We start from the raw sequence: 27922 nt of genomic DNA on the forward strand, positions 1-27922 counted from the left end.
AATCGGTGGAGTGGATGTAGGTTACGATGATCGAACCACTATAAAAATCAGTTTGCCTTTCTTTTGTGTAATTTATCTTACTACAAACCTCCTTACTTGCTTACTGCTTTCAATACGTTTACGAATACGCTTTCAAAGTTAAACATTTCGAAAATTGATTTTTATGATACGAAACGAAGAATTTTTCAAAACCGATATTTTTACCACTACACTAATTCACTCCCCCACCCCCCTTAGTACCAACTCGTTCCTAACAGTTGCTAGTAGACACAAAAGATAAGAAAACCCAACATGCATGATGAGAAATCCGCCACAATATAGACACAAGGCTAAATGTGCCTAAGGCGTATGAATTAGAAAAAAATGACCTATTTGATAAGAAATTCGTAATGGTGGAGGCACAAGGCCAAATGTGTCCGAAACATGTGAATCGAGAAAACCCAACCTGCGTGACAAAAAATCCATCACGGTGGAGGCATAAGACCAAATTGTCCGAAGTGCGTGAGTTAAGAAAACCCGACTCACATGATGAGAAATCCATCATAGCAAAGGCATAAGGCCAAATATATATAAGACGTATGAGTCGAAAAAACTTGACCCGTGTGAAGAGAAATTCACCATGACAGAGGTATAAGGTAAAATGTGCTCGAGGCATACAAGTCGAGAAAACCCGACCCACGAAAGGAGATTCTAAACACTCTTGTATTAGATAAGCTAAATGTTGCACTTCATTCGACACGTAATCGCCCCATAATATCCAAAGAGGGAGGAGAAGACCAAGGTTACCCCTCCACCCCGTTTGCCCATATGGATGAAGGTCCAAAGCAAGAAACCACATGCTTTCTTCTTGCCCTTGTGGACTAGAAAGGTAATCGCCTTTTTTCTTGGTCTTTCTAACCAGGTATGAAAGCTCATCTTAAATATTATAAAAGGAGACAAACTTAACTTTCTTGAGAAGATAAAAAGAAGGACTTTGGCATCCATACTCGAAGATATTGGGTTACTAACTTGAACGTCGAAGCAACCAGATCAAAAAACCTTTCTCGACCTTGATCTTCATGTAGGTGACACCTTAAGAGCTTAGTGTTTTCATCTTGGAGGCATCTCGGACGTTCCTATACATATGAGTCTGGACCACGTTAAGCTAACCAAGATGTCAATGATATTTTTTCTTAATATTTTGATGCTAGAAGAAAGGTCTGATGTCATAGGAACGCCCACCTGTTGACCCTCTAAGTGAATGCTTGAGCGAGGAGGCTTTGCCCTTGACCCATAGCACTTTCACTTAAGAGGGGTAGTAGACACCCATTCCTCGTATAGATGCATCCACCTTGATGTAAACACAAATGCGATATTGGCATCTATTCAATAACCCAGGCCTCTCACCCCTAGGGGTAACCCCGAGCCACTTGCCCAACCCCACTGAGGTGTTCTTGAATCTTACATAATAAATGCATACGCTAACGAACATGATACAAGTCGTCGCTCAACTCTTACCATAGTTAGCCCAATAGGTAGCGCCACCACCTGGGTTGCAATCATCGACTTAACTGCCACAATGGAGGTGCAAAACCAAATGTGCCCAAGGTATGTGAGTCGGAAAAAATCGATCTGCGTGACGAGAAATTACTATAGCAGAGGCACAATATCAAATGTGCTTAAGATGCATGAGTCGAGAACGCATGACGAGAAATCCACCAGAATGGAGGCATAAGGCCAAATGTGTACGAGGCACGTGAGTTTGGTAAACTTGACTTCCATGAAGAGAAATTTACCACGCCGGAAGTGCAAGGCAAAATGTGCCCAAGGCATATGAGTCAGGAAAACATGACCCACAAGAGGAGATCCTAAATGCTCTCGTATAAGATAAACTAAATATCGCACTTTAAACTTCTCTCGTAAGGGCCCCGAAATACATCTTCAAGGGGGACAACTAATAAAAAATATACTATCGGTTAATTATCGTTCGACATGTAATCGCTACATAGTATCCAGAGGGGGAGGAGAAGATGAAGGTCACCATTCTACCCATCCGCCCACATGAACGAAGGTCCAAAGTAAGCAATCGCAAACTTCCTTCTTGCCCTTTGTGATTGATTAGAAAGACAATCGCAAGCTTCTTTCTTGCCCTTAATGACTAGGCATAATGCTCATCTTCAACATTATAAAGGGGATAAACTTACCTTCCTTGAGAGGAGACAAAAAAATACTACTTCAGCGTCCACACTTGAATATGTCGAATTACTAATTTGGACATCATAGGGATCAAATCGAAAAATCTCTTTTGACATTGGTCTTCATGCAAGTGACACATCGAGTGCTCGACATTTCCATCTTGGAGGCATCTCGAACGTTCCAGCACATACGAGTTCAGACCATGTCTGGTTAGCCAAGATGTCAATGATATTTTCTCGTAACGTTAGTTATCATGTTTGACTTTTTTTATTTTTATTTTTATTACAAAGAATAAGTAAAGAAGGTGAGATTTGTGCCGAATATGAAGCAAAATATTAGGCTCGTGGGTGAACTGGCACATGGAAAAATGGTCAATTGCATGTGAAAAAGGGATGTTGAGTTTTGAGAGAGAGAGAGAGAGAGAGAGTAATAAAACCATAAAACCAACCAAATGTTTGTTTATCGTATTCATGTGACTGAGTTGACGGGGTACACGTATTCTAGCCTATCCATATATACTACATGTTTAGAAGTCAGTCTGATGGAAGAGAAGCTTCGCTCCCTTTACCAGGAGTTACACTTAAAACACCACCTATCGTCCTAAACTTACACAAGTATGCTCATTTTTAACATCAACAAATAATTATATTTATTCGTTAGTGCTTCCTCCACGACTTATCGTCCCCATTCTCTCCCATGCATAAATAAAAAGACGATTTGCAAGAGACGAACCGGCCTTCATATCCTCTAATCACACCATCCAGTTTGCACCTCTGCAACAATTTGCTCATCTCCAACCCGTTTTCTCTGCTCGAAAGACAGTCGGGTTGGGGAAGGGAAAAACGTTCCTTAACATGGAAACAATTCAAGGGAAAAATGCCCCAGTAGCAAAAAATGTTCCCTGACAACCTGAGTGCTAAGATGCCCCAGAAGCAAAAAAAAAGATTCTAGTGATGACTGAAAGGTAACAACTTTTCAGATTGCAAACAATTCACATCAAAGTTCTACTCGTGAGGCTCTTCGGAAACACACGACTATCAACCCTACGGATATCGTGATTTCATGGTGTGCCCTCTTGGAAGATCAAATAGGACACTCAACCCTATACAAATTATCGATAATGTGAGTCTTAATACCTACCAGGTTATAGTAAAGGTAAAGATCAAAATGTAAGACTGTGGGCTCGAATCTTTGACAGTTTAGTTGATAAAGACCTTTGTCGCAAAGTCCTGAGCTCGAATCTCGCCTTCACCACTTCCTTTTTTGCAAAAGAGAAGATCAAGATGCAAGCATCGATACAACATATAATGAAACAACTGAGCCTCGTGATCTAAGCAACTCACTTGTGATAAAGCACGACTCCTCGGAACTGCAGCCCCAATATAATCACCCACCAAATTGGCCTCACTGTGATGTTGCTGCACACGAAACCAGGCTTCGACAAACTGGTTTTGCCATGACACTCAAACCACCTTCAGACCTGAAATAGAGTGGCAAATATGAAGGTAAAACTCATATGATTTGGACACAATAGCAACAAAGCTAAAGGATGCATTCTCTCAAGTATTTAAAATCAACAGTAAAACAGTAGCCCCGACATCATTGTTAGCAGAAACAATGAAAAGTATAATAGTATTTTTCATCAGATATCTCAGACTATAGGGGCAGTGGCATACTAAATTATAGGTCCACAAAAATATATTAATAACACAGCTATTTTTGCTAATCGACAAGTTTCCAGAACCAAATAAAACAAAAAAGAACTAGGTTTCTGATGCAGTTATAGCTGCCCCAAGAAACACAATTTTAAGCCAGTCTGCACCATGAAAGGGAAAATAATTAATATAAAGGATATAAAGGAATTGGAAAGACCAGATACTGAAGAATTGGATGGATTTCTCCTCTTATCTCATAAATCCAGTTGCTTGAATGTGAATAATGTGCCATATAGAAGACACCACTGAAAAAATTTTACTTAATACCAAATATTTGAAGTAGATGAAAAAAAAATGATCACTATGCAACAAAAGAACCCTTGTACAGCATATATATGAGAGAAAAAAAAAATGTAGCATAAACAAGAATATAAGAAACAATGAGGTTGGCAAGACTGTATTTCTTGTATAAAGATTCGAATGATGTCTCACTGCTTTCTCTTGGATAACACTCTTGCTAAGACTTAATACAATGATGGCAGGTTAATGGATCTGGCTCCACAAGCGTGAGGGCAAAAGAGGATGCCAACAAGGAACCAGAATGTTTACTGTTCATGTTCACTTTTATTATTATCCGAGACAGTTTCTTCAGATGACATTTCCTTAAGATTCATCTGGTTAGGCCTACTTGTATCAGACTGAGTTTTACTCGAGTCTCGATTATCTGCCTGACTAGTCTGCTCGGTGCTTAGCATCTTATCCCAACAACCCAATAGTGAATTCCTAGCTGTCTTATGTTTCCCATGACTGTCTTCTAAATCTTCATTTAGTCCCTTACGGTCATGCTTGAATATTTCAAGATCTTTCGACTTGGACATTTCCGTTCTTTGACAGCTAGGGCCAGGCATCTCGGTTACTGACAATCCACAAGGTCCACAAGACATACAAGATTTTACTTGTTCCAAGACTTCAGGACATGCTGCCAGTGCTGAGCCTGAACTTTTTTCTTGTGTAGCAAATGATGACAAGGATGGTGAATTTAGATTTAGGTTCTGCGAAGTGAAATCTTCATTTAGGTCAGACCTCCCAAGATCAGGTGCAGATTCCATTATTTGTGAAACTGGAGGAATTGTGCCTGGAGAACTGTGATCAAATTTCTCTATAAATCCATCAATATCAGGGGTCAGCTGCTGAAGCCTATCCAACTTCCTTTTCCTTTTCAGACTTTTTCTTGGATCTTGTGGCTGTATTGGCGGAAGGTCTGGGATAGCAAATGGCGGGAATGTTTTCTCTTCACCATAAAGTAGACGAACAGATTGAGCAATTGCTGAAACAGTTGGGGGCAGTGTCGAGCATAACTCAGGTTCTGGTGGCCTGGATGGTGGGATATTGACAGCCTCTCGAAGCCAATGAGGCAGCTTGTTTGTATTTGAGCTACCAACAGCAATAGCATTATTGGAAGAAGAGTCGAGGAAGGTCTGCTGCTTGTGGGGATCAAGGGTCATGCCCACGTTGGATTCATTAGAATGAACTTTACTAATGGAATCATGTAACAGATTCTGCAATTTTTCTGAAACACCTGGCAAGGGAAAATTCTTCATAGCACAATTTTCATCTTCATTCTGTTGTAAAGCAGAACTGCTAGGGTGATTCATACTGAGACTCGTAACCAAGTTATCCGAACAGGGCATATCAAAGGGCAAACTAACTCCAGGATAAAAGCCCCCATGAAAACCTGATCTAGGTCTGTCATTTTTCCATGCTGCGACTTGTGGACAATTCTCATCAATTCTACTATTGTGACTGAATGGATCAGTGCATGAAAAGCTAGACTTAAAATCACCACAGCCCAATTGAATGTCCGTCAGGTCCGAGAATGATTTCGGCCATGCACTCCCAAGACCAGGTAACTGGCCTCCAAGCAGAGCCCGAGTCATCATGCCATCAGAGATTTCAGGAAAAGATAGAGGCTTTGATGATTTTGGTGCTGAAAATGCTGGTGTATCAATTATCTTTTGCTGCTCTTCTGTCCATCGTAAAAATAAATCTTCAATAGTTCTATATTTTGAGAATCTCAATTTGGGATCCCTGAGCATGGCATCCCAATTACCCCTTCCATGCCTACGAACACCAATCCAAAGAGCATCAAGTTCATCTTCTGACCATGCATCTGCTTTTAATCTCTTCTTGAACAACTTATTTGTTGCAGACTGGGTTCGCATCATTATGTTGTCAAGAACTTTCTGATGGTTTTCTGGTAATGATGAACACGTGCCTGGCATTGGACCTATATCGAGCCTTGATTTTAACTCTGTCATCTGCTGTTTTTGCTTCAGGGAATCACTCAGCTGTTGCCTGAAATTGGGTAACACTGGCATATTTGGCAATTCCTGGAAAGAACTATTTATGTATTCCATGGTTAATGACAAGCTAGGTAAGAGATCTGAATGTGGCTTCATCAAATTCTTTGGTGGTATTGAGAACTTTGGTGCCATATTAACATCAAAAGTTAAGTTTGGAAGGCCCAGCTTCTCTTGGAATGAGGTGAATGATGAACTTGAAGTTTCGAAAATGTCGAGAGGGGGTCTTCCAGATGTAGAAGCAGGCTGCATATAAAAGCATCATCCTATTAGATTCATAGTAGTTATAAGTTGTCTATCCTAATATATAGAAATAAAATTTAACTAGTCTGCAAGAGAACACCAATTTTGGAAACAAAATAAAGGACCATACAGGATAAAATGGAAAATAGCCATCAGGTATCATATTCTTCAGTTTGTGATGCAAGGAGTCTCCAGATGCTTCAGGCAATATAGATGTGCTGGCAGATTTTTCTTTGAGCTCAATGTTCATGTCATTTGGAGGTCTAGAACAGGAAGCAGCAGGCAAGGGACATTCTACATTTCTGCTACTTATTCGTCTTTGCCCGTTGCTTGATGTTGATAGCCTCAGAGGGGAACGGAAGTTACGGGATGATGAACCAGCCTGACTAGCATTAGGAGCACATAGTCCTAGAACGGGTAGAAGGTTGTTAGAAGGCAATGAAACTGCATTGTTTGTGCTTTGCAACTGATTTCTAGGCAAAAAAAAGTCTGCAGAAAGACTTCCAGGAGGTCTAACAGAAAGATCCAAATGATCACTATGAAATCTTTTATATCCATGCTTTGAGAACTTTCCCAATCTTGCAGGAGATTCAGTTCTTTTATCATCTAATGGTTGGGTTGATGTATCATCCTCCTGGTCGATGGTAACAACCTGCTCATTATTGTCATCTTGGATCTTCTTTTCTAAGCCTTCGGCTTCATGGACAGATTGAACCATTGACTGAGTCAGCAATTCAGTTCTGTCTGTTGAATGAGAAAAATCAGCAGTCTGCCTCTGGGCAATACGTTCCTTTTGTCGGGCACGGAGCCTAGCACTGTTTGGGGAAATTATTAACCATGTTTTCATATTAAACTGGCTAGAAACAAATGCATAGTAGACTTGAAACTTACAACTTCTCCTTCAAAGCACGTCCTGCATGTGTATATTCATGTTCTGGCTCCTCCTCTTCGTTACCACTCTGATATTTGTCATTTGGACAAAGTATGAGTAAGAAAGTCATATAGATATTCTTAGCTTGAATATATATGTACATAGACACACAAACCTAAAAACTACGAAAAATAAAGCACATGGAAGTGTGCAACAGGAAAATAAAGCCTCCAGTGTACAGTGATGACCTCATTGTTTTAGTAACTATAGAAATGATGGAAGTATTTTAACACTATCGTAAAGCTAACATTAGCTGTGGTGTCATGTCTCACTTCTATCTTGCAGCATTGTTACTAAAAATAGCAAATAGATAATAAATAAATGGCATAAAAATATATAAGTAATATTGTAAGTTATGCATAATAAACTAGTTACATAGGCAGCCTTCAAGAGTAGAAAAATTTTCCTTCATGCAGTCGATTGTCCTATCAGAAGTAGCTAAACCAGGGAGCTGATACTAAATATTAAGATCTCAACCAAGTCTTCTCTGGATTGTTACTAGAACACAAGGAAAAAAGGGGAGAAATTTGGAAAATATGACCAGGTCTGGTTTCAGGAAATTGACAGGATACTTCAATTTCATGGTTATGTTTTACCATAAAAAATAAGAAGTCTACTCAAAATGGTCATCACCAGAGCAAAACAAGTATCAACCATAAAATTATCCAAATGGAACATTTTAAATGAAACAAATTACCTCACTAATAGTTTCACTTGGTATTGAAGCAAAGCTTTCCTTGTAAGATACTGCTTTTCTCAAGCGTTTTCCTCGACCAAGAACTGCTTCCTCCTCAAGCTGATATTTTTCCCACCTATGAACCACATAAAGATACAAGGTCTGGTTGTCATATTTTGAGTACTAGGTCAAAGCATCTAGTCAAGTTGAATATGATGAAAACAAATTAACAATGAGCTGATAAGTATTGTAAATATTCAGGATAGAGCAGCACAATTTGAATAGTTTCTTTCACAGATATCCCACAAGTGTTAGCAATACAGCTGCGTGTCCGTTACTTGATGTGACGATTGGATAAACCCCAAATTGAAGATAAAGAGACAAATTATATGGCCATGAGATTAACGGATTGTCTGTTAACAGATTATCCTTATTTTCATTGTATGAAACAAATGTCAACAGATTGTCTGTCAGCTGCCAACTGGGTTAAAACAATACAACTGAGCCTCCTCTTTTTTTTTATCATAATCTGTTCCCCCAGCACGCGAGTGTTGGCAAGGTGACATATAGGTTTATCCTCATGGCATGTACAAATGTCAACCACTGACCAGCATAGCAGCACAAAATGAAATTTAATACCTTAATTCACCAGCAAATTGACATTTGAAAAACCCTAAATGAACTACTATCACTACATGCACCCATCTCATATTTCAAGTAACAAATACACACCAAGTTTTGGAATTAAAAATCATCAACTCAAGGAAATGAAAGAAGTAAATCATCTCAAATAACTTATTACGTATATAAGTTGTTAACTGCAAATTTTTGCCAAAAACGTGAAGATCAAGAATGATTACTTGGGCATCTCAAAATGTAACCCATGGGTTCACTTGGCTACAACAATGATTCATAGAAAAGTCCTTTTATTCTTGCAAAGGATTAACCATATTTGAGTCCATTCGGACTTTCCATAGGGGGCTAAACCAACCCCATAAATAGGTTATACAAGTCAAAGAATTATTTATCCTTCATAAAGTCAATGAAACTAAGACTTCAATATGTTCATTAAATTATTTTGAAAAAATTCCCTTGTTCTTGTAGGAAAAGGAATGCTTGCATAGGCCTATGCTAAATGTCTAGGATTTGTTTACTCATTTAACTGTAAATTAAACGCAAACTGCATTGGCCCTTTGGATATAGATTAAAGAATGCAGCCTGACAAAATAATTCTCTAAAAGCGCAATCTTTTCCGGTCTGTTTTTCTTAACAATATCAAAGCTGATAAAGGTATATCAATGCTCTTGATTGGTACCTAGCAGCAACTTGAACCAACAACCCAGAAAGGTCCAAGCTACTTAAGTATAAGGGCAACGAGAGTAAAAATCCCAAAATGAACAGAGCATGTGTCTGATTATAAAGGAAAACAGACATATTACTTCATCAAATAAAATGCCTAACCATAGAACAACATTCCAAGCATAAATTTACAGAAGAAGATAGCTGAGTTATTCCTAAAACCATTGACAGAGACAGGAATAATAATCACACTAAGCTCAAAGGTGATTCTTATGACAGTTAAGATGAGATAATAAAGCCCAGTTCAATTTCTCAAGTTCTTTCAGACCAGAGCTACATATTCCCTTCGTTCACATTAAGATGTAACTCTAATGACCAATGAAAAGAGAACTCATTCCTCAATAATGAATCAAACCCCAGCAGTAAATGAAAAACATTTTTCATTCATGGTCTTTACAAATTTGCATCAAGTAATATGTAGTGCAGATGTACAATGGAAAGCAGCAGTTTTGGAAGTGCATTAATTTCATTTATGACAGCAATTTAAATGCAATTGAAATGTCTACTACAGCCATAGAGGTTTTAATTTCTAGTTCTACCAAGGATAATTAGACCATAGACATGGTACGGCTTCATATATGGAATAGGGCAACAGTAGTAACCAGACGGTACCATACCAATCCAACGGTGTACCAGTGCACAAACCACACCATTGTTATTGACATATTAAGAAGGTTTTTAGTACTTCCAAATTGGTGAATTGATGTATTAAGGCATATCAAAATGTACCTATTGCTGCATGCTTGTCCAGTAAAATTCTAGCATGGGAATTGGCATCAGTGTTTAAAGCCTTGACATGGGGTTCGACAAGCTTAAGGGTCTGATTCATATTTTAATTGAAGCCCTTAACTACGACCTTCGTTTTTGAATAACTAGGTCAGTTGAACCTTAGTAACGGGCAAACAGACTTTGAGCTTATATAACATACTGTGTTTTTCTAAAAACATGTGAGCTTCTCTTGGCAGTACTAGCATAAATTATTTGCCAATTATCATAGCCTACAGCCTCAGACTTAAATCAAAATGCACTCTCATCTTCCTCAATTTGTCTACTAGTCATCATTGTGTGTCAACCACAAAGAGCAATGCAAACTGAGAAAGTTATTTCTTACCCGAAATTACAACCTTAACTAATTATGCCTGAATTTCTAATCCTGGCGTTCTATGTTGTTCGGCTCTCAAGGGAAGGATGACACTCCAGATTTTACAGAATATTTTACAGTTCACAGTATATTTTATAGTTCAATAGAATTTCTAAAGCATGCATGGTTGATGAAATACATACTCAGTTTTATGTGAACACAATCTATAGCATCTATACATTTAACTTTATAAAAAATATAATAGTTGAAAACCAAAATGTCCATGACTGTGCCCTGAAATTCTAAAAAACTTATGAGGCTTCCAAAGTACAACACAGACTGCTGGTTGAAGAAGGGTCAACAACAATCAATCACCACAAAGCAAATTTCTATCATGTTTAAATTTAAATGTTACAATGCACGAAAGCAAGCATTCAAATATCAAGCTCGCTACCAGTTTCTTACTACTGATTTGATGCTCATTGTAAACTTTGGAACCTCTCCCATCAGCATGGGGCATAGTCAGAACCTGTTTGACCCTAGATCAGATCTTTGGGCCACCAAAGAGGCCAAAAGAAGAGCCAGACCAGCATGGTACAGCTTTCTGGTAAGACTTAAATGGCCCAGGAGCCCAATATCATATTCCAGCAACAAAGAGCTTGTAGTGGCCCAGCTCAACAATTGCCAAACATGTTGGGCCCCAGTCCTGCTCTTAGGAGACACCTACATCGGGTGGGAAAAGAACAAAAGGCCTGTTTGGTTCTAGAAGGAAAAGTTCATACAGGCCTACTTAGAGTTAGTGATGTAAGAGCAATTTAGTTTGTGTTATCTGAATAAATTTTATTAGTTTAGAGATATTGTGCATATGTCATAAGTTGACAAATGACAACATCTACTCAAGGCAAAAATAAAACACTACAGAAAAGAGTGGAAGAAATCAAGTTCATTATTGATTGAAAATTGCAAATCTTGATTGAAGATCTTAAAGATTCAACTTTACAAAGATGGAAGTCTATCAATCAATAATATTATCAACAAAAGGAAGATTATCCTTCAAATCAAGTCAAGAATATTATCTTCTTGAAAGGAAGGAACAGATCATATATTTGATTTCATGTAATTGTAAGTTTACTTATTTCTCTAATTTCATGTGAGCATATAAAAAGAAGCCAGGCCATTGCAATACATCAATGAGAAATGGATTCAATAAATTGAGTTCTTTTCCCACCTTATGTCCTAGTGATGTGAGGCCACAAGTTACTTTTTCGATGGAATGATTCCATCATCCACGTGTGAGACATGTAAAGGCGCAAGGCCTTCATCCTGAGAGTTCGCTCCTTAAGCTAGAGTGAGTTTGATAGTTATCTTTTTTTCTTTCTATTATCTTATAGTTATTATCCCTTTATTTTCCTATTATTTTGCAGTTACTATCTTTCTATTACTCTCTTTCTAGTTCCTCTATTATTAAGAAAAAAATTCGTAGTTACTCGTCCTACAGCATATTGGTATCAAAACTTTTGGTTTAGACAAAATATTCTATCATCAAGGTTGATCCATATCTCAATTATATGAACTCGCAACAAGTTTGTATGCAGAAGCATACGATGCAAGAGTAATTTAGTATATATGTTATCTGAATAAATTTTATTAGTGGAGATATTTTGCATGTCTTAAGTTGTCACATGGCATCTACTCAAGGTGAAGGAAAAGGAAACAACTGCAGAAAAGAGTGAAAGAAATCAATTTCTTTTTTGATTGAAGATTGCAAATCTTGATTGAAGATCTCAAGGATTCATCTACTCAAAGATAGAAGTTTATCAATCAATAATATTATCAAGAAAAGAAAGATTATTCTTCAAATCAAGTCAAGAATATTATTTTCTTCAAAGGAACGAAGATCATATATTTGATTTGATGTGATTGTAATTTTTTTATTCTTGTACTTGAGACTATGAAAAGATGCTTGAACATCGTAATACATCAATGAGAAATAGATAAATGAATTGAGTTCTTTTCTCACCTTGTGTGTTAGTGGTGCAAGGCCACAAGTTACTTTTTTGATGGATAGATTCCATTGTCCATATACGAGACTTGTAGAGATGCGAGGCTTTCATCTTTGGAGTTCGCTTCTTAAGCTAAAGCAAGTCCAATAGTTTTCTTTTTTTTTCCAGTTATCTTCCAGTTCTTATCCCTTTATTTTCCAATCATTTTCGATTACTATCTTTCTATTCCTCTCTTTCTGGTTCCTCTATTATCAAGAAAAGATTCCTTGTTACTCGTCCTATATCAGTAAGAGTGAAGAAAAAAACATCTTTCCGAAGTATTCCTAGTTCAAGTTAAAAGGAGAGAGCTGATTAAGCCGCCTCATATAATCCTAGTGGTGTCTAATAGATTTTTTTTTTCATTTTGCAACAGTTTTCAAATGGATTTTTTGCCACTATTTTTTGTTTTCAGTCCTATTACAGGTTAAATTGTTGTTTTCTAAGGTGAGAAAAGTTACCTAGCTACTAGGAAATTTTAGAAGTCTCCTTTTCAAGAATTTTACAAGGTCACAAGATACAGAGTCATGTAGGGCTAGCCTCTTAAATAGGAGTCCAAATATTATCCCTTTCATTGCTTATATAGATTAAATTTAATTTACTTTCATTTTCTCGGTTGGTAGTTTGGAGTCTTGTTTTCCTCCAATATAGAAAAACTCTTGTTAGAAGAGGCATATCCTATCAGTTAATCAAATTGATTAAAAATATAGATGTCATAATTTTCTTAAACTAAATATTTCTGAATTCACAGGTCTTCATATTAAGCCTAAACCAAATGTCATTTGCACTACCATTTGCCCTCAAGCAATCATGAAGGGGTTTTGGTAAGTGAATTGACAGTGCACATGCATTGAGACCATTATCATTGACAAAACAAGAAACATTGACATGGTAAATTTTTTAAGGAAACTTCAGAACAATCAGATTAAGTAGCTAACTTATCAGTGTCCCAGAATTGGAGAACTCAAGTACTGCCAAGCTTGCCACATAACCTGTCTGCATCCCACAAGACCTAGAGATGTTCCAGGTATATGAGAAGCTGTTTTTCTGGTGAAAACCATAAGGGTCCGTAAGAGAAACCTTGGACCAAGACTAGCAAGCAATTACACAAAAAGGATGCTAAGCACATTCCAGATAAATATTGACCATCACAACCATATTAATAGCTTTTGAATACATTTCTAAAGTAAAATGCCAATATTACAGAGGCACCAAATTCAAATAATGAAATTTCTGCATCTTTGGTATTATAAAGATCTAAATGCAATGTTTCCATTATCCAATTTATACCTGCGAACATCATTTCACATCTGCAACCAAGAGCAGAAGAGACAATTGACACAAAAATGAGACTACTTTTTTGTAAAATTAGCATTGTCATTTAGTATATCACAATTTTATCATCTTTGTAAAATATTGCCCCAAAAAATTTTTAGAATGGTGAAGGTTGGATCAAAAAGAAGATGTATCTCTTATCTTATACATAGAAAATTCATCCTGTCAAACTCCCAGGTACATATCTATTGTTTCTTGACAACATGGCTAAAATCATATCAAAATCACTATACAATAGCCAGGAAAATGCTCAGAATTAAAAAAGGTATATTATTTACAGTATACTGACCTAACACGTAAAAGCCTATCCCATTCATTTTCCTCAGAGCCACCAACTGCAGTATCTTCCTTTGCTTCAGATATTTTCTCACAACCATCAACAGCTACACCAGGTAGCAATTGTGACCCATCTGGTTCTTCATTTGTATCATCATTCCAATCCACCGACTGATAAAGCAGATAGTAGCCAATACTTTATCACACGGAAATAGCATTAGAACATAATAGCACTAAATTAACATATAAGATTCTCAAAAGGGGGTACCATACATTAAGGCCAAAGGAATTAAAAGAAAATATTTTTACAGATTATGATGCCAAGTAAAGAACAAAGTAGTTGGTCTATAAGTTAGTTATAGATAAGTGTACATACAGAAAGACAAGGTGTCCTCAAGTGAAATCACAAATGATGTATATCAAAGTCAAACCAAGAAGTATATTAATGTGAAAGAAAAAAAACCAAACTCATTGAAGCCAACATTACTCCTTTCAAAGCTTATAAATTGAACTTCAAAAAAACTAATTTTCCTAATTAGTTGCTAAATTTTCTCTTTACATATTTTAAGGCATACTAAAATCATACCAACAGAATCAGGTTGTTTCAAAGTAAGCATAGTTCAATTTTCTTTCCTCTCAAAATAATATATAATGCGTACTAAATTGCTCCTCCAGCAAGAAAATCAATGGAGTTTCTTCTAAAAGTAGGCCCAGAATATTATGCACTTGGAACTCTAAAGAAACACAATAAGGTTTAACACCATTGTTTTGACAGATCTGAAGGGGCATCAAAAAGCACCATGATAAAAGCATGAGAAGTTCCCTTCTTTAAGGGTGTCTTATTCTATTTGTCAAAAATCAAGATCCTCCAATGATAAAAGGAAATTGAAGATAAGATGAATGCTAAGAAAAAAACAACAAAGTTGGATAATAAATTAAGAAAACAAGAACCATGTAAAAAGATCCTCAATTTCCTTCCAGCAATGGATCTATAATCCAACATTATTACAATCTTTTTACGAGACAGTCGTAGATCCATGGATTTAAATTTCAATCATACCATTTAATATGAATGGGTATTTTTCAGTTAATTGACCAACTGGTACATGGACCAAGCGATTTTGTCTCATCTGATTCAGAATAGTGCTTAAGCTTATTGTTTTGGACTTATCGATGAGTGAGTTTATTGGTGCCGAACCACAGTGAGCAGCAAAACCTACCATCCGATACTCAAATAGACGATGTTTTTTGTTTTTCCATTTAACTTACCTACCACCTATCTACCCCTCTGTCTCTTTCTCCTCCACACTTATCTCTCTCTCTCTCTCTCTCTCTCTCTCTCTCTCTCTCTCTCTCTCTCTCTGTGCCTCCTCTTTTGCCTACACCTCCTCATCTCTCTCTCTCTCTTGCCTCCACCTCCGCCGCCTCTTTGCTAATCCAGCTGGTTTAGTATCAATCCATGCCGACATTTGGTTTACTGTATGAAGTTGATACCAAACCAGTCTGACCACTACCCAATAAGGACACAAGCAAGGACTATTGTACCATCCAAAACGATACGAAACTATCGGTATGTACTGGTCCGAACATGGGCCAGTACATGTACCCTCGTCGTTTCGAGTGGCCAGGTTAAAATAATAGAAAATAGAAAAAAAGAAGTGGTGGGGTCCATCTAACTTGGCATTAAAAATGAAAAAAAATTAGGGCTCACGAACATGAGCCCTCTTCCCATGTAGGACGCTGCTGCCGTCACCACTGCCCCTGCCCCTGCCGCTACTTCGCCATTGTCATTGTTCCTTCATCTTCCCAAGTACGCTCCCACCTCTTCTTCCCCTCCTCTTCTTCCTTCTTCCTTCTCCTCCACCACTTCTTCTTCCTCCTCCACCACTTCCTCTTCTTCCTTCTTCCTTCCTCCTTACTCCTTTTCCTCCTCTATTCTTCCACCACCCCTTCCTCTTCTCCCTCTTTTTCTTCCTCTGCGAAACACCATTACATACTGATGTACCGTGTGTCAGTACACTCACTCGACAAATCATTGAAACGGATCCAGTACCGGAAACAGCAAACCTTGGACACAAGTTCAAGATTTTGAACTATACTTGAAAGTTGAAACTATAAAACAAAGGTTAATTCACAATACTTGCATACATATGTCAAGCACGTGCCAAAATTTGTTGCCTCCGAGTAACATAACGTTTGCAAGAAAACTCATGCATCAAAACAGATAAACAAGGTGATGGTAAGTGGCTTGGTGCAAATTTATGATGCTAAACTCCAGGACAAGTATGCTCAGCAATCAAACATCACACTTCTCAGCAACCTAACGACCACTACTTGAGCTTTTGATTGTATGATGTGCAATTGAACAATTAGCAACTTGGGTGCAGCAATATCTTCTACAAGGCTACTTGCCATTATTTGATCTTTTACCGAGTTGGAAACCAGAAAATAGTTCATATCTAAAAAGTCATAATTCAAAAGGGTTAAATTAATCCCCCTATAAATTTTAAAAAATTCAGTGTTTAAAATAAAAAATTGAAGTGAGAAAATTTAATTTTGCTTGTTACTGGAAGCTCTTCCTACTAACATGCATCAGAAAGTAATTGTAACAAATCAAATGCAAAGAGTATTCAAATTTTCTTATTTACCAATGCAGAGGGAGAACAAAATAATGAGAAGGAAAAAAGCAATAACCAAAAAGAAAGAGTTCATGAAACATTTCTTATTTATTAATGCAGTCCACAGCAAAACAAACAAGAGCAAATGAATTAGCAGAAGTTTTATGTGGAAACCTGCCTTTTCCACCTTGTTTGAATCACAACATATTGTACACATTTGGACATAGTATCTGTATTTTTCCATGTATAAATAACCATAAATATACACCTACAGATATCTCAAAACATACACATATACCAACCCCAGACCATATCACAAACATACACCGATGGATATCTCAAAAAATTCACATACACAAACCCAAGTACATATCAGAAGTTTCAAAAGGTGGTGAGGCACTGCCTTCAGAACAGATATCTAAGAAGATACTCTAGAGTAGCATCAGATGAGGGTTTAAATCTCAGACCGACACCAGTTTCAATAATCTACTAGACTGGTATGGTACTGATGTACAGGAAGGTATACGGACACAGACAGTCAACTACCAGAGAAAATAAACAGTAAATAAAAATAACATCAATTCTTGATGGATCATATGGTCTGATGTCAGTCCTTTGTTAGATCGGTAATTACTAATCAGTATGAACCTTCTTATGCAATAGAGAAACCAAAAGTTTAGTATCAAATTTGCTTCTGATCATGGATTTCCATATCTAGGCATACCACCCAATATTGAGTGTTCTGTATCAGTCTGTTGTATGTGGTAACATGCTGTCCCAAGAGTAGACCAACAAAGCCTTGGTCATATGATTAGCTTGTCCTTGGTTGGGGCCCATGCTGATGGATATATACCAGTCCGTTCAAGGACCAATTGTCTATGGTACTAAGCACAGATGAGGGTAATATTTACTTAGAAACAGACAGCTTTCATGGTGAAAAGGCAATAACAAATGACAAAAGAGCTATTGAAGACTACTACAGAGAGAAACACATATAGCACACAAACATTCCAAAGACAAAACAGTGTCACCCAGAAAGTTAGACTTACCTTCACTGAGCCAAGCATATTGTTTTCAAGATCCACATCAGTGCTTTCAGAAACTGATTGTAGATCAGAACGATCAAGAAGTTTTAGAATAGCACCTTCATCCCAAACAATCTTTGTACAACCCTCGGTACATTTATCTTTGTACACATCCCCCAAACCTCCAGTCCTCCTCCTATGTTTATGCTCATTATCAGGAACAGCATCAAGTTTGCTGGTAGGGGCTTCTTTTGCATCTTGCCCATTCACAGCATCAGAATCACTGAAAAGCTCTCCGGCTCCCCATCGAAGAATGTCCTCCACTTCCTTCTGAGATTCTGACTTATTCACAAATAGTTGATCTAGCATCAATTTCTTTTTAGCAAGATGTAAGATGCGCTCCTCAACACTAGCACGTACTACAAGCCTGTAAACCAGAAGTCTCTTTGATTGCCCTATTCTGTGTGCTCTATTCATAGCTTGTATATCTGCATGTGGATTGAAATCTGAATCATATATGATAACAGTGTCAGCAGTCGCCAGATTGATCCCAAGGCCACAAGAACGTGTGGACAACAAGAACACAAATCGTGTTTTATCTTGATTGAAACGAGCAATAGCTGCTTGACGGTCTGCCACAGGTACTGAACCATCCACCCTTTCATATGTTTTAGGGCCAAACTCTATAGTTAGGTAATCCTCAAGAATATCAAGCAACTTAGACATCTGAGAAAATATAAGGACTCTGTGTCCTTCCTTATGTAAAATCTTGAGCATGAAATGCAATAAAGTCAGCTTTGCTGATGCCTTTATCCGCATTTCATGAAGGAACTCCATGGAACCAGATTCAGGTTCAGTTCCTGGAATAAGATATGGATGATTACATACCTTCCGGAGTTGCATCACTATATTTAGCAATGATTGCTGTGCGCCACCTTTTCCTATGTTCCGCAATATCTGATAATTTTTTGTCAACATTGCGCGATAATATTCAGCCTGGATGGAAGTCAATTCAACAGGAATTATCCGCTCAGTCTTAGGAGGAATATTTTGCATAGCATCTTTCTTGAGCCTTCGAAGCATATGTGGTGCAACAAGTTTTTTCAACTCCTCCACCTTTTCTGCTGTTGTAAGATCATCAAACTTCTCTTCAAATGCTGCTAAAGAGGGGAATGCAACGGGTTGCAAAAAGTTGAGTAAGTTATACAACTCGCCTATGTTATTCTGCAAAGGAGTTCCAGTCAATAACACACGGTGTCGAAAAGAAAATGTATTAAGCAAACCAAAAAGTTTACTACTTGAGTTTTTCAAACGATGCCCCTCATCAACTATAAGAACTTCCCAAGGGACTCCACGTAGATAAGAGAAATCAGCAAGTACCATCTCATAAGTAGTCAACAAAACATTGAACTTGTATGACTTGGATAGCTTATGTGATTTTTTAGGATTATTGGCATGCCATTCATATTGACGTATTATGGATCTCGCCTTTGCACAGCCATGATACTCCACAACATTCAAATGTGGGGCCCACAGTGCAAACTCAGCCAACCAGTTAGGCATAGTGGAAAGAGGTACTAATATCAAACTGGGTAGCTTAGCCTTAAACTCAAAGTACAAAGATGAGATAAAAGCACATGCAGATATGGTTTTTCCAAGCCCCATCTCATCAGCAAGAATCACATTTTTATTCTTAAACCAGCATTTGCGTAGCCAATTAAGAGCTTCTAGCTGATGTGGAAAAAGCAATCCGCCTTTTAGCACATTTGGCTGCTCAACAAGAGGAAGAAGATCTTGGCAGTCACCTTTTCTTTGCCGAGAATCATCATTAATATCCTTATCAAAAGTCTGGGATTCTAACCGTTTCAGTTCATCTACCCGATGGGCTGATTCCTTCATTACAGGTTCATCTAATCTTTCCCAAGTGCATTCATCATATGGAAGGCCACACCATTTAACCAAAGCTTCATTTATACCATCCTTACAAGTTCGAAGGGAAATAACACGCTGTGGTATCTTCCACTGTTCCTCACAAATATTAATGATAGCAGTCCCATATTTAGCTTTATAATTCTCCAATTTTCTTTTGGCCAAAATTTTCAATTGGGATTCAGGAACCCAGGTATTATGAGTGTTTGATTGCCCCACCCATTTAACAAGAAATTCATAGATAATGTCATCATTGTTCTCATTTCCTGAGTCCTGCACCATTTCTACAGTGATTCTACTTTTATCATTATTGCTTGGCTGTGTGTCAAGAACCGATCCATCATCGCCATTTGAAACACAGGAAACAGCTAATTGAGAAGGTCCAGTCTCTGTATATGAATTACTCTGCTTGTGTGCACTGATAAGATCTGAATCTTTTGAATTTTCCATACAAACTTCTAGAGCAATATTTGCTTTATCTAATGGAGAATCCTTCAGAACCACAAAATTTTCCTTTGTGATGTGCTCATCCTGCAAACATTCACTTGTTGGAATATTATTCAAAGATCCTTTAAATTCACATGATTTGTCATTATAAGCCTCATTTAGAACACGTTTTGTGTCCTTTATTTCAACTTCACATTGATTTTGACACTCTATCAGCAACTTGTCATTGTTTCTGGGACCATTCAAACCATAAGGTGGTTGTCTACTAGCTGGGCTCCCTGGATTGTTCTCAGAATCAGCAAGTTCCGAAGAAGTAGGAGACCTTATTGTTTGGCTAGACATCTTGGTGCTAGCTTGGAGACGACAACCCAGAATGCGATCAACCTATCAAGGAGAAGAATGGAAATTGAAACAACAAAATCAAGATTTTACTAAATAAGGAATTAAAGAAGCTTAAAAATTATAATCCTTCGTAATCAAACCTAAGGACAACCTGAATGTCGGAAAAATTTTAGCAATTGTTATTGTTGTCCACAATCATGAAGGATACATAGTACCTGTTGAACTCCATCCCAATGATTCCCATGATGTTTTGTTATCTTATGTGCTTGCATGCTTCGTTCATCTAATTCTTGTGATGAGCGACTCGCTTTTTCAGTTGATATCTGCATATTAAATAGAACAATGACTGCACGAAATGATATTTGACTACCTAGCACAAAAGCCTTCTGTAAGAATGAATAAGGTACCAAAAAGAAAATGAGTGAATCTATTTTAAATATCAATTGGCCTACCAAGCTTTGGGCTTTAAATTCTAACTATGCTAAAGAATTCAAAATTTCTTATATCTTTAAAAGCTTATGAGGATAGTGGAAACATAGGTTCAATCCTCCATCATGGAGATTTCTGTAGGACACTCATAAAAATCTTCAGCAGTGGACAATATGGAAATTCATGAACTCCAAAATCTTTGAAAGATTTGATTTAAATGTTAAGGGCTTTGTCTAGGAATATTTCTATTGGTTTTCTTTGTGTAAGATGGGTGTGAACAAGAGGAAAATACTGACTTTCTCATATCTTGTTTTCACTTTTCTGCCCAAAGACTTTTCTTTTAACTGAGTATAATGTCACTGTTCCTTTCCTTTTCATCTCTTTTCCTTTGTCTTTTTCTCTTCTTGCCTTTGCACCCTTTCATTTCCTCATGAAGTGAGATTCATATAGGTTTGCCTACCCTTTGCCTCAAAAAATGGACCCTCCCAACATCAATGCTTCTCCAAGTGTCACAGCATGACCAATTTGCAAAACTCAAATCAATCTTTGTTCCATTAGTCACTTCTAAACAATCTTCGAATTCTGAACCTTCATTATATGAATATTGAGCTCCAGCCTAACATCTTCAATTTCTTGATTGACAATTCAATGGATATTTTTTTTCCTTGCCCTGATATCCCATTTCATGATTAATTCATCACAAACTAAAACACAATATTAGTAATTTTTATATCGATTCAACACTTCATCAGGAGGCTACGTCAAGCACAGATACCAATCTAAATGAATGTAAGAGTTAAGACTACTAAAACTGAAAAAAGAGAGTACCTTAGAGCAAACATAGTATTCACAGCTTCTGAGATAAGAGAACGGATATACAAATAAGCAAGAATTGAGAAAATGAGGGAGCATAAAAAAATGATGAAGAAATAATTAAAACGGGCCATCCTGATACCAAATTTCCTGCCTTCAATAATAAATCAGTTGTGTGCATCGTTACTACAGTGATTAGTGTGTTCCCTTTGAGGCTTGCACTATAGACTACCAGATCATACAACAACTAGTAGATTGTCTCCTCCTCCGAGGCTTAAAATATAGAAGTCTAACAGATCATCTACTTTGACACCTCTTCGGTGATTGTCCTTAAATGTGAAAGTCAACTGCACTCGATGGTACTTGTGGATGGTTGATTGCTAATTATGTCAAATTAGTACTTTCATAGCCCTTACAATACTAACAATAGATATAAACCAAGTCCAACTTATACCATTATCAATGCAGACCCCAGCTTAATTTGTTCAAACTATCCAAAAAACCAAACAAGGATAAACCTATGCAGGTGATCTTGTTGTGTAAATCTAAAGAAGCATCTTATCACCGAAGAGGTACTAGTCTGTCATGGCAAGAGAAAGTAATAACTACTAAAAAAAAAGAATGCAAAGGACAGAGGGACTTCAGGCGCTGGTTATCATATCAAGTCCTTGACTAATAGTTAGAAATTATAACTTCAATGTATAGTCTGCAAATATGGTTAAATTATTCTGGTCGCTGGTGGAATGTCAGAATCTTGAAGTTCAAAATAGTGACAGTTCTTCTATTTTAAAAGATCCAATCACAAATCTTTAAGAAGATACATTCTAGGGTACTTAGTAGTTAGTACATAATACTATATGGTTTAGTACAAAATGTACAATTTGTAATATGTGGTATTGTAGAAACCACAATTGACTTTTGTTTTGGAAAGCTATTCTTTATATCTTATCATACAATTTATTAAACATTTTTAATATGAAGATAGCCACTTAAAAAGTTGTAACAAAAGGTGGACACCAGATTTTCAAGGTATGTCCATGGTCCATGACAATGTGCCCACGAGAGAGAGAGGGGGAGAGAGAGAGAAAGAGAGAGAGAGAGAGTAGCTGGATGAACAAGATTACTATCTCTAAATTCTTGTGATGGCTTCAAATTTATAAGGAAACACAACATCCAGCTAACAGAAATATAGGAGGAAGGAGGGGGGAGGTAATAATGGTTGCAGTTTAAGCATCATTTGATATAACCAATAAAAAATAAAATATGGAACCACTTAGGAACAGTTTACCTTTCCAATAATAAATTTTAGAATTTGAACGAGGTTGAATAGAAATATCTTTCGGTATGTGATCCTAACAACATTACCCTAGTGATAAAAAATGTAAAATCATCCTGAATACCCTACAAGACAAATCAACATACCATCAATATCAAGAGCATAATCTATTCATGTGATCTCAGATATACCTCATATTTATCAATTTCAAATGCAAGGTTTATTGATTTGCATTCAAGATTCATAACATAAAAAATATGATCATTCTCAAGGTTCTGAATACCATACTATACCAGTGTACCGATCAGCTATCGATACGATACGTACCAAACTGTACCAAGCGTACCGACACATAGTACACTAAAGTATACCAATGCACTGCCCATACCGATCCTTTATCGGGCCAGTACATACCGTCCGTACTGAGCGGTACGGTACGGTATTGCAAACCATGATCATCCTACACATGGTAAATTTCAAATGCAGGATAATGTTACAGATATACCTGCATTGAAATGCAGGAAATTGAAAACACAATCATCCTCAATAAAAGGTCAATTTCCAATGCAGGAAAACATTACATATATGTAAATACATTTGCAGATAGCCTAGATATAGAAATATCCATGCAAGAGGTAGTTGAACTTTAAATAAAAAGGATCAGTTACCAAACTTTTTAAAAATGCTATTGGTTATCCATCATAAACATAGAAACATAAAAATTACCTCATACTGCTCTTCACCGGCAGAACTGCTGGCTTCTTCCTTAGATGCAGAGTTCTGCTGATCAAGAGACTTGCAGTTTTGAAGTGACCCACCAGTACTAAGACATGTTTCCATAGATGGCTCATTACTGACAGCTGTTGAAGCATCCTTTCCTTTTTTGGCTATAGGTTTCTTCTTCTTATCTATCATACTAGGCTTTTGCTTCTTTTTCCTGGATTTCTGAGTGGAGAGAACAAATGGAACGATAAGTTTTTCTTTTTGCATGTCCCTCTTATACACATCAGACTTTTCTTCAGAAAAACCTTCACTATGATATTATTTCAGAGTTTTAACAAGAAAATGTGCTACCTCATGAGAGCTTGTTTTCCGTCGAAATGATGAATCTGACTTCTTAGTTTTATTATCTGTTGCTGCTAAAATGCCATCTTGGGGCCCACCTTCACACAAGTGGCTTGATTTTGGGCTGACTGATTTATCATGTCTAGATGAATCAGACTTCTGATTTGGAGTTCTACGAGAAAATGTAGCTTTTCCATTATTAGTTCTTGGAACAGAGTTTCTCACTGGAAGTGTTGCCTTGTCATGGACTGGTTGTTTGTATAAAATTGTGGGCTTTCCAAACATGCTCTTCATTCTTGCACGTCTTAAATAAGGCTCTGAATTATCTGATGTTTTTATGTTAGCCTTCTGCTCAGAGCAGTTTCGGCAATGCCACTTCCCAGATGGGATACGCTTCGGAAGGGGAGAAAAAATACAGGAATCGAAATGAGTACTTCTTTAAACAAACAAGGATCAAGCAATCACATCACAAGGAACTACATGAAATACCTTAAGTGGGGGAGTGAGACATTCAAGGTGGTAAGTTCGAGGACAGCTATCACAACAAAGCAAATTGCCACCAAGATCACATACAACACACTCAAAATAATGCTACAAGAGTAAAAGAAAAATGAATTAGATGGTGTGATGGAGAAGAATGTCTCAAAAATGTTTGAAAATAATGAAATCCAATTATTTTTATGTGAACTTGTATCTTAGGATTTTACTAAGACACCAGCTAGATACTTTAAGGTCTACTCTATTTAGTGTCTGAATAGGTTTTGTATCTTTGTATCAGCCGTCAATACTCCTCAAAAGAGATGTGCTGCTTGTTATGATGGTTTCCCATTCAATAATGATTTTGTAAGATGGAATAATCAGTTTGGCTAAAAGCTGGTACTCAAAAACTTCATGACATCCATTCAGACAAGTTCTTCTTTTAGTAAAATGGAAGTGTCACCTAATGTAAGCTGGTACTCAAAAGCTAAAGACATCGATGCAGATGAAGTTCTCGTGTTAGTAAGATGGAAGTGTCATTTGATTTTGACGTATTAGTCATATGCTCGTAAAATCCATTCAGCTAAGATTTTCTGTCTTGTTTTTAAAGTTGCCTAATATATGAGAACCTCATATGGAAGCATAGCCAAGTGTCTAATCTGGCGAGTAAACATAAAAAGATATGGGAACACGTAGTAAAAGAGCGATATGACAAAAGGTAAGCAATCTCAGAGTAGCACCATGATGTTGAGCCAAAGTTAAAAATAGGAAATAAGTAAGAAGCCTTAGAATCATAAAGATATCCAATTCTAATATTGGTATGTAATTAAAAATCCACTAATGATAACTATGATAGTTATAGAAACACAGGAGTCTCATGTCAACAGAGCCACAGGTCCATAACAGGGCAAACTTCTAAACCCAATGAAAGATGTATGAAGCCTTCCATCTATACCATCAACTCACAAATAGAAGGTGAGCATTGCTGTCATTAGTTGCTATTTCGCAACCCATGTGACCAAGATTTGGGTTACAGAAATGGCGTATTTGCTCATACGGGTGAGGCTACATAATGTTGACCCTCCCCACACTCTGTGTTGGTACGGCTTGTCCGCTAGACCACCTTGTTTAATATAGATGAACAATATTTGTTAGTAGATCCAGAACCGTAGAACATCTAATTCTACTTATAATTAAACAATATGCTACAAACACATGTCAGATGGTGAGAAAATGTCATGCGTCTCCAGCAAGATAAAGCTAAAAAAAGGAGAGAAAAAATCTTGTTTAGTTCTAAGGGAAATCACAATAAAACTATGAACACTCACTAAAAAATATAAAATGTCATGCCTAAAAAAGCATTCTCAGTAACTATATATTTCATGTACGTTAGTCAAATCCTTTCTGAACGAATCTGAGATTGATTTTTATAGTTACATTAAACTCATGCATAATATGAATCGCTTACATATTGTTCCATTCAACACTCTGACAATAACTACTTTACATGTCCTGATACACTTCATTAAAGAAAAGATTAAGAAATCTACTGTTTCAGAAAAAAGCTCAGGCAGCGATTTAATAGCAGCATAATATCTATCTACAAGACCAAGACATACAATTAATAAAGCAGAATAAGCAGGTAATTACTGACTGTGCATAAATAAGTGCCAGAACAAAATAAATATTTAGCAAATAGAGATATCTTACCCCATCCTGTCCTTTGATCTTACGAGCAAGTCTAGAAACGTGAATGTCACCTTTCTTCCTCTTAGCAGCATTGTTCAACAGGGATTCTGAAGATCGGGAAGTACTCTCCTTTCCATTTGAAAGACCCAGCCCAGACGTTATCCTTTTCCTCTTGCGCTTCAAGAGCCAATTCCTATCTATCATGTTATCACGCGAAGAGCTTTCTTCCCTCATAATCGGCGCCTATCGTTGTCATGCATCAAAGTCCCATGTAAAGACACCTGACAACAGGCAACTAGTTGCTTGATCAGCTCAGCATCAACAATAATTCATGGCACAACACACAAATCACAAAGACTGTGAAATAGAAAAGCAAGAAGATCTAAATATATAGGGATATGTATTCAAGTTTGTACATAAATGTGTGCCGGGATTCTATCAGCATTCAACTCAAGCAACAAAAGCGATAACACAATAGTAAAACAGGATCAAGATCTTCCTATCAGCAACTAAAACTTTCACAGTCACATGTGCAAAAAGAATATGATCCCTTCCAAAAGAAAATGAAAGGCATATGGAAGCAGCTCAATGTTTTTGGAAACAACTATAACTGCTCATGGGGAACTTTCCAAGATATCTCATGGTACCATGCAACAAGAAGTTAACCCTCGAAAGAGTCTAATCTTTCTTAGTTCTCCTGGATGTCCACATTTTCACTTTAATCGCCTGCGACTTCTTTTATCAGTGCCCGCAAACATCTATACTTGGCCGAAAATCCCATCTTTTTGCAAAACAGATTTCCAGAAATGGTAACAAACGCAGCAGACTGGGGCGGTTTCTTCACACATCCAAGATGAGTGCCGCAAAACCCAGAGGAGGTTCAACGATGGAAGAACCAAGAAGTTAAAACGGGAACTTTTTCCCAAAATGGAAAAAGTATCCAAGCCCAACAACGAACCATTCACCGGCAAACAAATCTCTAGCGGTGGGATAAGAATGATCAAGAGCACTGGGTCGGAGAGAATAAATGAAAACGAATGAACAAAATGAGGAGATCGGAGAGCCACCTGCGGTCAGCGACAAAAGCGTGTGACCAACACCCCAACCATTAACCACAAATCGGCCGTGAGCTGGTGGAACAGCGACCGAAACCGATCCCAGCCGCCAGGTCTGGCCGACAGGCGCCGCCTCCCGATCGAGATCTCTCCCCTAATTCCTCCCCCAACCCGTGCTTCACTCCTCTTCGCTGGCGGTGGTCGCAAGCGAGGACCGTGACAAGAAGGAAAAAGAGAGGAAACCAACGGCTCGGGGCTTATATTGTACGGGAATCTGAAAGAGGAAAAAGATGCTCACACCGACTCTCGGGGACTCTGGAGGAACATCATATCGTCCCCCCCTCTATCTACGGCCGCGACCGTGCGTCAGCCCACCAGGGACCAATCAGCTTCGGACACGTGCACGGACCCGCGCTAGAGAGGGAAGGAAGCGTCGATCGCAGCGCGTCACCGCCGGTTCCGGCGGTAGAGCCGGCCAGGCGCCGCACGGCGGAAGTCGCCGCCTCCGTGGACGAGAACGGAGACCAAAATGGTGGCTTCGCGTGTTTTCTCTTTTCCTCTCTCTCCCTCTTTTATCCATCTATTTATATATGGAGGCTTCGTGTCTGTGTTTCTCTATTCAATCCC

At 37.7% G+C, this 27922-nt stretch overlaps 1 protein-coding gene across 3 annotated transcripts; it reads right to left on the minus strand.

The window, feature by feature from the left end:
- Positions 1 to 4051: 4051 nt before the first annotated feature.
- On the minus strand, positions 4052 to 27861 carry LOC135581210 (protein CHROMATIN REMODELING 4-like). Of its 3 annotated transcripts, XM_065114339.1 has the most exons (12): positions 27308 to 27861; positions 26262 to 26521; positions 24564 to 24665; positions 24084 to 24467; positions 23736 to 23954; positions 20707 to 20814; positions 17798 to 20533; positions 14144 to 14301; positions 8062 to 8176; positions 7325 to 7392; positions 6564 to 7248; positions 4052 to 6436 (listed from the first exon to the last, which is right to left on the minus strand). In XM_065114339.1, exons 2-12 carry the CDS (start codon positions 26472 to 26474, stop codon positions 4436 to 4438), a joined length of 6789 nt encoding a protein of 2262 aa, XP_064970411.1. In that variant the 5' UTR covers positions 26475 to 26521; positions 27308 to 27861; the 3' UTR covers positions 4052 to 4435. The 3 variants fall into 3 exon arrangements, with proteins under 3 accessions (XP_064970411.1, XP_064970412.1, XP_064970413.1); XM_065114340.1 differs by lacking the exon at positions 24564 to 24665; XM_065114341.1 differs by lacking the exons at positions 24084 to 24467; positions 24564 to 24665.
- Positions 27862 to 27922: the final 61 nt, after the last annotated feature.

The sequence above is a fragment of the Musa acuminata genome, chromosome BXJ2-6 (genome assembly GCF_036884655.1).
Source record: "Musa acuminata AAA Group cultivar baxijiao chromosome BXJ2-6, Cavendish_Baxijiao_AAA, whole genome shotgun sequence".
NCBI lineage: Eukaryota > Viridiplantae > Streptophyta > Magnoliopsida > Zingiberales > Musaceae > Musa > Musa acuminata.